At 41.7% G+C, this 11,645-nt stretch overlaps 1 protein-coding gene across 2 annotated transcripts; it reads right to left on the bottom strand.

The window, feature by feature from the left end:
- Positions 1-3,640: 3,640 nt before the first annotated feature.
- On the bottom strand, positions 3,641-11,440 carry C4H11orf58 (chromosome 4 C11orf58 homolog). Of its 2 annotated transcripts, none has more exons than XM_045015328.1 (5): positions 11,216-11,440; positions 10,018-10,098; positions 8,213-8,273; positions 5,987-6,096; positions 3,641-4,109 (listed from the first exon to the last, which is right to left on the bottom strand). In XM_045015328.1, the coding sequence occupies exons 1-5, from the start codon at positions 11,273-11,275 to the stop codon at positions 3,897-3,899; spliced, it is 525 nt and encodes a 174-aa protein (XP_044871263.1). In that variant the 5' UTR covers positions 11,276-11,440; the 3' UTR covers positions 3,641-3,896. The 2 variants fall into 2 exon arrangements, with proteins under 2 accessions (XP_044871263.1, XP_044871262.1); XM_045015327.1 differs by having other exon boundaries at positions 10,018-10,101; positions 11,216-11,438.
- Between the last annotated feature and the right edge of the window lie 205 nt (positions 11,441-11,645).

Here is an 11,645-nt window from a genome sequence, read left to right as displayed (position 1 = left end):
GTCTCAGCGGCTCTTTAACAGCACACAGTGACACTGCCCAACAGCCTAGGAGCTTCAAGTGTGCAAGGACCTGAACGCACTTTCCTTGATCCAGCAATACTATTAAGCATGTGCTAAGTAAGTCTCATGTAAGTCAATGGTGAAGTCTAATACCACTCTGGGGACTTTTTACATAGCAATGCAGAGGGGAAAGGGTCATTTCAGAATTAAGCAAGCTACATCCTGTAGCATATTGATTTTTCCATTAAAGACTCTTCTGTGTGTATTACAGATCAGTTTACCATTAACTGTAATATATGATTAACACCAGGCTGGGGCCATATAATGATGTGGGGCTGCAATCAGTATTTTGGGGGCAAATTCTATTATATGGTACAAAGAGAGTGGTGCAAATTAGAGTAGCCCTTAGGCTGCTATAACCTGGGCTATGACAGAGAATCAGGGAGCACTAACTGGTATCTTGCTCTCCTCCCCCACTTCCCCTGGACTGGGTGGTGGGTCCCAAGGAGATGCCAGTCAAGTCGCTATCCTGATCTTCCTGGAGCTCCCCCAGCCTGGCAGGAAAGAATGTAATGAAGTACGTAGAACTACTCCCTTATCTGACATACTGCTGAGATGACGATGTGCCAGCGGAGGAGCTGCAGGTAGATGTTAGCACCTGAGAGATTACATGGGTGCTGAAGGGTAAGCCATGGTTGCTAACAGAGACCTAGCAAGTGTCTTGCTGTGCTACAATACTACCTGAGCAGCCATGAAATGAAGATTATGAAAGAAACCTGAGCCTAAATCCTGGGAGAGAAGCCACAGTCTGTTAGCATGCAACTAGTCGCAGGATCAGGATCTAAGACTTTTAATCCTGTTTTTGTTAGTGTGTATAAAACCTCCAGACTGGCTAGGTCAGTCAAATTTTTGCTCTTTCTTTAGCTCTCTTAAACCTGTGTTTAAAAGAACCTGACTGTGGACATAAGTGCCGCTAAACTTTCTAGCTGGGAGGAAATTGCCATCAGGCCTTCAGGAAGGTTGAATTAGGAGAGATGTACCAGACTGAGTTGATGCTAGAGCTATGGATTGTTGAACACTCCACAACACAGAGGTGCTGCACGGACGTTGGTTCCATTCAGACTATGGGTGAAGACCATGACAGCATGAGACTGTTGACAGTTATGTGCTAGATGGGATTTCTCATTACAGAAGCTGATTTTCAGATTTTTTCTCATCTTCTGTAGAAAAGGCAGCTCACTAAAGTCCTAATTGAGAAAACCTGCAGGGCAGCAGTTTTGTTGGTGGATTCTTGTAGATGTTTCCTTTTGGGACAATATCCTAATAGTTTTCCCCTTACTGACACAGAAGTGAAACACTTTCAAATTTCACATATATTTTCCTTACTAGGCAAACTGAAGGCATTAGCTAATGCCAAATGTATTAAAAGCAAAATGGTTCCTACCTATCTTCTCTGTTTAGATATATCTGAAAAGGTGATTTAGCTAAAGCAAACTCCTCAATGGTGAAAAAGCATAATACATGCATTTCACCAGGCAAGGTTAATATAATGACCTCTTCCCAATTTTTATTTATGCATTAGAGATAGTGAGAGTGGTTGAAAAGATGGTCAGTGATTCAACATCTCTGTAAAATAGCAGTTGATGAATTCATGGTGCTTTTATGAATATTGGCAGCTTATAACCACCATTTTAACCACTAAAACTAAACAAGGTAGTTGGTAAATATGGTGTGGGTGTGTATATATATATAAATAAATTAGGTTACTTCCTTGCATATTGCAGAAATGTACACAAGTATAGAAACAATCAAATTAATAACATGAGGGGGGGACAAATCAAATAATTTGCTGGTCAAGTTCTAGTACTGTCGGTTTTTTTAAGCACTTAAATTCAAAAGTTCAGCCACTTCTTTGCCCTTTCCCCTATCATATCCCTACTCCTTTAATGTGAAATATGGTATGGTTATGGCTCAAGGTCATGTTCAAAAACTAGGTTAAAAAGTAAATGCAGATTCTGATTAAAGTCACTTTGTGTGTCATAGTTAGTGTATAATCACATGTATCTGGTTTAATACTGCTTGTTTTTTCCATAAAGTAACATTTGTTCAAAGTCTTTCAGTGTAGCTGAGGCTGAAGTACTAATTTTCAATTATCTTACAATCAATGGACATATTTCAGCTCATACAAATTAGCAAACAGTATGGAAATAATCACTGCAACAGATTATCAGTAAATTAGAAACACAGCTTTACCAGATACAGAAAAAAGTGATAAGTTTCATCAAGAGCCTCGGGTAAGCTTTTTCTTGCAAAGTCTACAGTGCAGACAAAGTTCTGCTCTCCCATAAAGAAATGCATTCAGAATGTATGCAATGTGGCATTCCTTTTGTGATCCTCAGATTAAATCTGATGATCATTTTTCAAACAGATGCCATTACAATAGCTGAGACAATGCATACAATATGGAAGTTTGATCTTTAGTACACCAAAAAAATATAAATTTGCAGAAGATACAGGCTTTAGTCCTTACTATGTCTTAGAACTTCTGTTTCTTTCTTTGTGCACAGACTAGAGGATTTGGTGCAAGGAAAGTAAGAGGTGGCATGTCTATCACTGGTAATTGTGACTAACTCTCTTCACCTCAGTTTGATCAGCAGCACTCAAGCTGGGAGGGACTGCATAGCACAACTTTGCCTACATATCCCTTTACGTTGCATCCCCCTCTTTAAAAAAGGTAACTAACTGAGGCACCTGTCATTTTCCATATCAAAGTATCTTTTCCCTTCACATGAACTCATTTCCTGGTTCGGTTCTTTATCTCCTGCAAATCTCACTTCTGTAGAGAGAAATTATTAAAACTAACATGTTAATATGAGACCTCCCTCCCTCCCCAAGCTCTGCTTTTACGTAGCTCTCATGCACACTGCAACTCAAGCAGTTACAGGATTAAAGTCCTTCATTTCAAAAGGGATACCTACACCCAGGAACATCAAGCTAGTTGCAGAACGTATCCCTCTTGTACAATAGCTGTTAAAAACAGGCCCAGAGAAGTAACTAAGAGTACATCTACACAGCGATGAAAAACCTGTGGCAAGGCTACGGCTGGCCCAGGTCAGATAACCTGAGCTCAGGCTGCAGGGTATCCCTGTGTAGATATTTGCTCTCAGACCCTCTTCCCTCAGAGGCTACCAGTGCTCAGGCTCCAGCCTGAGCCCCGCAAGCCCAAGTCAGCTCACCTTGGCCACCAAACGTTTTTTTAAATCCCTGTGTAGATGTACCCTAAAGGCCCTCTTCTGCATCCTGCTATGATGTAGGGCCCCCTACACTGATGGAGTGCCACAGACAGCAGTAGGACTCTGCCACAGAAACTCATTACAGAATCAGGACCTAAATGAATAAACCTGTTCTCTGGCACTTATGTCAGACTGTACTGCTGGTATTACCAAACAGAACCAAGATTTGAAGCTGCATTACACTGCAGAATGCAGATGTCATTGCTACTGTATCATAATTAATACATTAACAGGCAACTCCAATGAAACCTTATATCTCAAAAAAAAAAAAGACAAAAGGACACCAATCAAAGAAAGTATTGTCAGAGGTTTGATAACTACAATGGAAGGAGAGTGGGTTGAGAGAATATTGTAAAAGGAGGCTGGCAATTAAATTTATTTTCGTCCCAATGCATCTGTTTATACTTTACCCCCCAAAAAATTACACTCATGCCCATAAAAATGTCATCCATGGCATCTGAAAGCAAGCACTATTTTTCTCTTTCATCTAAAAGGGCTTTTTTAAAATCATAATACAAAAATCTGTGCTGTAAGCAGTCCTCCACTTTGCACTAACAAAAAGGCTTACTGTACTTTAAATACAAAGACTTATTAGACCTGAAGTTATGAGCCGCTGGATTTAACAAACATCATTTTATAATTGCTTTTCACATCTTTCTTGCTTTCTGGATCATCAGCTTCACTGTCTTTTTCAGCAGATTGCAGTTCTTCTGCAGATTCCTCTTGCTCTGACTCAGAGTCACTTTCAGAGTCCTCTGGACTTTCAGGTTCAGGGGAGTATCTGTTCACATCATCTTGTCCTTCAGCCTCCTCCAGCTAGAATAAAATTCAGATTACAAAAGGAAGCTAAATCATTCCCCCAAGCAACCTCTAATTTTGCCATTTAAATACAAATTCAATGAGTTTTCACTAGTTGCTACATTGTTCCTTTTGTGTTAGTGGTTGAAGATGGGACATGAGATTAAACAACAGAGGTACCAGATAAAACCCATCTTAGTCTTTAATATAGAGAGGATTAGTCTGTCAGATACTGGAATGACTGATTGTCAACTTCCTTAATAACATCTGAATTACACTGGTAAATGATACTAAAGATCTAGGATCCCTTGACATTACTAATGCAGTAACTGGACCCTCTCCATTTTGTTTGCTAACATTTAAACAGCAAGGGAAGTAAGTTTTTAAACAATAATGCTTTATTCCGGGAAGGATTTTTTAGCAGGAATGTGTGTGCACACAATATGCAGCTACTTTGTGGTTGACCACTAGCCTCATATTACTCACCATGAAGGAATCAACAAAGAGAACTTGGAAACATTATCAAATGCAATTGAGCATGCAAGGTTTTTACTGCCTCGTTACTTTAGCTTTGGTAGGAGTTCAGAGAGTCATGCTTGATGCAAGAGAATTGCTGCCATACTGTAGCCAACTTTAACATGAGCCACATTATTTTTATGTGAGGGTCATCTGGGACTCGTGTGCAAGACTGCAATGCTTTGTAAACCTGACACTATTTGGCAAATACAGCACTTAGTACTATGGAAGAAATTCTCAATGCACAATCGGATAATGATGGGCCAATACAGGTATAGTGTCTATTTACATGAAAATGCCTTTCTAGGGAAAAAGTGCATGTGTGTTTGGAATAGTAAGAGTTTGCTAGTGTGGCACAAGTTCTTTAACTCAAGTCTAGCAATCTCAAAGTTTTCTACAATTATCAGTATTAGCTCTGACCAACAGTAAACATTCACCGATATTTCAACTTCATGCTCAAGTATCTTGTTTCTAGGCTTCATTTAAAGAGGTACGATAGTTTCATAATTTTATTTTGTCTTCCTTCACTTTTCTGTGTCTCCTCTAGGCAGTGGTGGCCCTATCCTTTCCTCCCTGGAGACTGCCTCATAACTACATGACTGAGGAGAGACAGGATCATTTGAAGATTTCATCTGTGTCCAATAGTTATTTCCTATCTCTTCCAGATTTCCTTCTCCCCACCCCTCCTCACGCATTTGGACTACACAACATAATTATAATTGGAGCACGCAATCATAGCACCTCAGGCTCTGACTGAACCTCTTGGAGCTAAAGCAGTTTAATCTGGGTCAGTACATGAAGAGGAAGCATCCCCCAACCTTTCCTAGGGAATCTCAGGAAATGGGGCTAGCAACTGGGAGGGCACTCCTGAGTTAGCACTGAATGGATACCCCTAGCTTGTCTTAAGGCATCATGCTACTCTCACGTGGGTGCTGGTTTTTGGAAGATATAAAAAGCCTTAACTATTGTAGTCATTAAAGATTCCACAGCAGGTGAGAGTCCCATAATTATTTTGGTGAGTGTTCTATCTATTTAAATTCCCCTTGCAGTCAGCTGAATAAAATATTCTTCATTTCCTATGTGAAATTGTTGGGTAGAGCTGCTATGTTACATCTCCGAGGAGCTTACTGTGATCTAGCTGTACATACTGTAGAGTATCAATGTTTTCAGGTGCTCAAGAATTCTCACTGGTACCTCTGTGTCCAAGCCCAGGAAGCTCTTGGCTCCTGCAGATTTGTACTTGGTAAACTTATAGGGGTACTCTGGGTTAGAGTAAGTTTGACATGTTGTTAAAAAATGGCCATGGGATGTTTGTCATTCATTCTCTTTGCCCACTGGAGCAAGCCTGTCTGCGTCAATAAGAGTAAGTAAACTACTACCTCACTGAAACCAAGTCCACAGTGTCGTCGATTTCTTCCGGACATAGTGCTGTCCATGCTTTGCTGGAACTGAGACTCTAGGTCTTCATTCATTTTCTTGTCTTCTTCCCCTGCATGTCCAGTGTACTTGGTTATGGTTCAGTCAAATTAACAAAAACATCTGATTACACAAAATTACCAGATCTTTAGGATTTAGCACTGTATGAAAATATTTAATACAATTTATTGGGTTGACTATTTGCTGCATAGTGAATACACCAACTTCCTTGTAAAGTTATCTTTGCCTGGAACAATTAATTGTTCAACAGGAAAGTAAAATACTCTTATATTGTAATAAAGGCAGAATGATAGATTATCAAGTTCACCACAGGCTCATATTGTACCATGGATAGTACTATAAACAGGGTTTACTAGAATGTAATACTACCTTGTAAAATTAACCACATGTCTACACTAGAACAGTTCATTTTGAACATTAACCCATCCTGCCACTATTGCCATTTTTCATAGCAAGATAAAAGTGTTATATTGGAGCAGGAGCTTCAAGACATTCATTTGTGCAGCAAACAGTCTCTACACTGGCAAATCAAGGCACTGCAAACCAATGGTTAAAATGAAGTAGCACACACATACACAGCAGTAAGTCAGAAGTTCACTACTGGACTTAACCTGCTACATTTTAGATGAACTACCTCTGCCTTGAGCCACTTTATCTCACACATTTGAATTCTTAACAGCATAAAATGAAACCTGCTTAGCTTTCTTTTCACCAGCCAAGGGAAGCAATTTGAAAATTAGCTCTTTCTTATGTCTATTAAATAGCTGCTTTCTATGCTATCCTGCTGCTTATTTTAATAAGTTATTACAATTTATTTCAATAAGGCAATATGTCTATCCAGGTGCAGTCTACATTGTAAAATGAAGAACCACCCTTGGCCCTAGTTTACTGCGAGAGAGAAGCCAGGGACTCCTAGTTCTACTCCAATCTGCCACTGACTTCCTCCCTTGTAAAATGAGAGATAATTACTTACCCTTGCTGTGAGAATTAGTGTTTGTACAGTACTTTGAAGGTAACTATATATGTTTTTATTATTAAAGGAGGAAAAGCCTGCCAACTGTGGGAAACAGGGGGAGAGGAGATGAAGATTACTTTACATAGGAAGTTGGTTGCTTTGGTCTTTTAGCAAGGAGCAGGCCTCTTGTCAAAACCTAATCACAACTTCCTGCTAGTGATCAATAATAGTACTTAACTCTTTCAAATATCCATCTGTCTTTGTAAAGTAATTTACAAAGGAAGTAAGTATCATCAGTCACTTGCTCACGGTCACCCAACAGGCCAGTGACAGAACCACCTACAGAACTCAAGTTTCTCACATCCCAGTCCAGTGCTTTATCCACTAGACCAGATGGTCTAGATCAGCTAAGAAGCTGTTACTACCAAGGCAAATTGGAGAAAAAAAATGCAGAGGAGTCTGGCAGTTCCGATTCTATACAGCTAAGAGAAGTTTTAACAAAGCTCTTATTCCAAACTTGATAAAGTCAGAGATATGTTGGCTTCTGCTAATTAATCATCAGAATCTGACTATGGGAAAAACAAGGACTTGCAGAGTCATCTATTGACTAGAAATAAGTCATAGTTTTGTACATCTTATATCCATGGCAATTTATCTCAAAGTTTGCAAAGAAAAAAGTCTTGCTTTGACTATCAGGACTACCTAATCAACAGGGACTCTGAAAAGTCAAGCCCAATTCTGATTTATGCACAACATCCTCCATCAAAGGTCATCAGCTGGTAGTGTAACTGGTGATGATGCGTGAAGCATAATACAGTGCATCCTATCAGTCTGCAGCTACAGTCACCGTCTGACACAGAATAAGATTTCTTGACATAGAAGTAAAACAAAGGAGACAGCATATGTGAGCCCCAGTTTTGCAAAGCATTTCAGCATGTGCTTAAATTTAAGCACATGCAGAAGTGCTTTGCTGAATCTGGGCAGGAGGAAGTAGACATGTGCAGCAAAACTAGGCCTTTTTCAGTCACTATACTGACTAGTAAGAGATGATGAGATTATGCCAGTTCCCAGAATCTGACTTGTTTTCTTCAGCTTTAGTCACAAAATTGAAAGCCTCCACTGCAACAGCAGTGAAGGTACAAGGACTCAGCTCTGCCTCCCTAGATCAATGTTAGTTTACAGATTTCTAATTTGTATCAGCTATTAAACTGACCTGTTCTGAAATGAGAAGTTGATCTGTGGTCTCCGATAACAAGGCGGCCAGTGTGTTCTTTCTAAAAGAAAATGCAATTTATTGTGAACTCTGACAGCTCTACCTACATACTAGAATTCTTGGATAATGAGCAGTAGGGTGCATCTATCACCAAGATTTTTTTCAGGGGGGAGAGAACGTGTATTAATGAGCTCTTTCACCAGCCAATGACTATCTGTTGACAAAGCTAGCTTCATTTTTACCTTCCACTGATCATATTGGAGGAAACCCTAGGTACCCTCCCAACCCCCAAATCTGTTCCTTTCCTTTTTACTTGCCAGTGTCACTCCAAAGGGGATGACTACAACCCTGCTGAAGTTGCAGCAGGATGAAGGAAAATAGATCACCTGAGCCCAGTATTATAATGCACAATAAAGTTTAAAGTTACAACCCAGGTTTTGCCAATTACAGTAATAACTCAACCTTTCTTTGATTCCCATAGAAATTACTTAGCAGCTCAGAATCCTCCCCTACATAACTTTATTTTTTGTTTGTTTATTTTTTGCTTTTCCTTCTCATTCCCTTACTGGACAGAAGACCACCTGCTGGACTGAACTGATAGCTCCATAGGCCTGTATGTTCTTTTCCAACAAAACACCCACACAGGATAAGCAAAGATGTGACTAATGTGCCTTAACCCACAGCCCTGAATGGGAGAGCCCAACCTGCAGTTTATGTAAGTCCCTAGGTTAAGCCGGGGTCATGCTACTATCGCCAACAGCACTAAATTACTCTGTTGGGGCAGAGAATAATGACTCCACCAGATTCGGGAAATACAACATTAGAGAAAAGTAATTAGTTTAAGGGAAGGCTAATTTTAATTTTTGCCTCCAATTTAACTAAAAGCCACCCCATCTAGCAATTGCCGCCTGTATAAAAGAAAAAAAATTGCAACATTAAACTGTATTTTAGGCACATATGAAAACATTCAGGCTCCAATATTGGTCTCTTGTGATTATATAATCAATCGCTGGGTACAGTCTACATTAATCTCATGAAAAACAAAACTTACAATATGCAATGTCCACACATGTAAGTGGATTTAGATTTTGTCCTGCATAAGTAATTTAATTCCAAGCCCTCTGACTGTGTTTGCTACTGAGTTACTCCAGTCTGGTTGCTGTTATATTTAGCCTTTGTATCCCAATCATCTGAAGCAAACTTTCACTTGTCTGGAGCCAACCATTTGGGGGGGGGAAAGGGGGGTTGATGTGTAAAACATTAGGCTGTTGGTTATTCTCATAAGGGTGGGCTAGAAAGTGTTCCTGCCTATTTTGCAGGTGATCTAAAGATATAAGAATCTGGAAAAACAATTATTTAGAATCAGTAGTTGTCGGAGGTGAAGTTGGAGCCCTTTTTTACTGCAAAGCAGTGCTACTCAGGCTAACTGTGCAGTAACAGGCCAGTATTCTGATATTGCATTTTACAGACACTATGTAGTAAGTGGTTTGTGGCCTTGAAATAACTGTAGATTATAACTACAACTGTTAAATGCAGAAATCCTGCCAGAACTTAAAGTTATGTACAAAGGGATGCACAGATTAACCTAAGTATAATGTTTTAAAGAAAACTTTTACCTTCAAGCAAGCACTATCTTATCAAGAACAGTAACATCTTCACTTCCAAAAAGAACAGAAAACACTATGCAATAACTTTCAGTGTGATCAGTGAATTGTTTTGTCATTTGAAAAATCCTTTCCTAATAGCAACTATCCTTTATTTACACGGAATGCTTGGATTTAAATAGATAATTAACAAAATCTCACCTTTCCTGCTCCCATAAGTCTCAAGAACTTTTGCTTTCTTTCTTCATTACCTAAATCTACTGCCTCCCAGCTGCTCGATCCCTGCTGGAAGATAGAAGGTAATAAATTATTTTAAAAAAAAAAAGATCAGTTTCCATCTAAAAGCTTGTTTATATTAAATAAAATATTTCAAGTTATACATAATTTGAGCATTTGTCCAATGCACTATGATGCAACATTTACAGTCATGCAATTTCAATACATGACTAGGGCCCCCCTGGACATGACATGACCTAACTCGCTCATTTAATAATATCAACTTTGAGAAGTGTTTTAAGGACACAGTTGTTTGTTTTGTGTTTGTTTGAATAAATAGGCTCTAGTGAAGAGTGAGCAAGGAAGGGAGCAGGAAGGCCTTTTAATAAACTAAACAGACTTAGATGCAGTAGTCTCAAAGGTGGTCAACAGGCACTAGAAAAAGATCTTATAACATCAACAAGCCATTGAATGAATTTTAAAAATGCAAGCACGGATTCTGATTTTTGAAGCCATCTGCAGAAAGCTAACATATCTAGCAAGAATAAACCCATGAAGAACTTGCATAGGAAGGAAGAGAGAAAACTCAGCTCGAGCAAATGAAAAATAATCGTACAGTTAACTGACAAGCCACCTTTGAACTTGATCAAGATTCACGCCTATCAACTTATCAAACAAAATCTTGAAAATGGACAGAGATTTGGGCCTCTTCAGGAGGCAGAGCAAGCGCGGAGTGGTACCCAGCCCAGGCCGGCGGCTTGCAAGCTGGCCTAGTAGTGGCAACAGACCACGTCCATTACAGAGCGAGCACTGGGCATGAATGCAGCCAGCAGCGCTCCCGGCACGGAGGCACATCCCCTCTGAACCGACTGCTCCCCCCTGGCTGCTTAGGGAGGGCGGCCGGGCGGGCGGGCGGGCGGCCTTCCCAGCAGGGCCGAGTCTGTTCAAGCGGGACACACGGCGGCTCAGCCCGGTGAAAAGCCTCAGGTCCCTCCCCGCCACCAGGCAGCGTCAGAGCCCCGGGAGCGGGACGGAGCCTGGGTCACTTCACTGACCTACACCAGGCCGCTCAGGGCCTGCCCGGCGCGAACCGCCACCCCCGCCCTTACCCCGGGGGAAGGGATCGTCTCCCAGGCCCCTCCTCGCCCCCGGCCCGGCCCGGCCCGGCCCCCGCGCTACTTACATCGGGGGAGGCCGCTCGCTTCATGCCGTGGCGGGGCTGTGTCTCCCTGGCCGAACTCATCTTCCCTCAGGCTGCGGGATCGGCGCCCAGGCCGCGGCCCTCACGTCTTCCTTCGCGGCCAGGCGGGCGGCAACACGGCGGCGGCCCCCGCGAGCAGGTCAATAGCCCGGCAGCGCCGGGCACGCTGGGAGTTGTAGTTCTTCTCTGGTGACTCGCGCTGGGGGAGGGCGGGAGAGACTTCACGGCCCAGAATCCTCTGCGACGGGAGCGGGGCCGGTACCGGCCCATGATTGGCCAAGGCGCAAAGCGTCCCGGTCCTCGCGGGTGGTGACGGTAGCGCCGTAATAGCCGGGTCCTGCTCAATAGCAACGCGCCGAGGTTGTCAGGAGCGGGTTCGAGCCCCGGGCCCGCCGGCGTAACAGACCTGCCA

The sequence above is a fragment of the Mauremys mutica genome, chromosome 4 (genome assembly GCF_020497125.1).
Source record: "Mauremys mutica isolate MM-2020 ecotype Southern chromosome 4, ASM2049712v1, whole genome shotgun sequence".
Lineage (NCBI taxonomy): Eukaryota > Metazoa > Chordata > Testudines > Geoemydidae > Mauremys > Mauremys mutica.
Note: the sequence above shows the minus strand (reverse complement) of the source record. Positions and strands in the feature narration are given on the sequence as shown.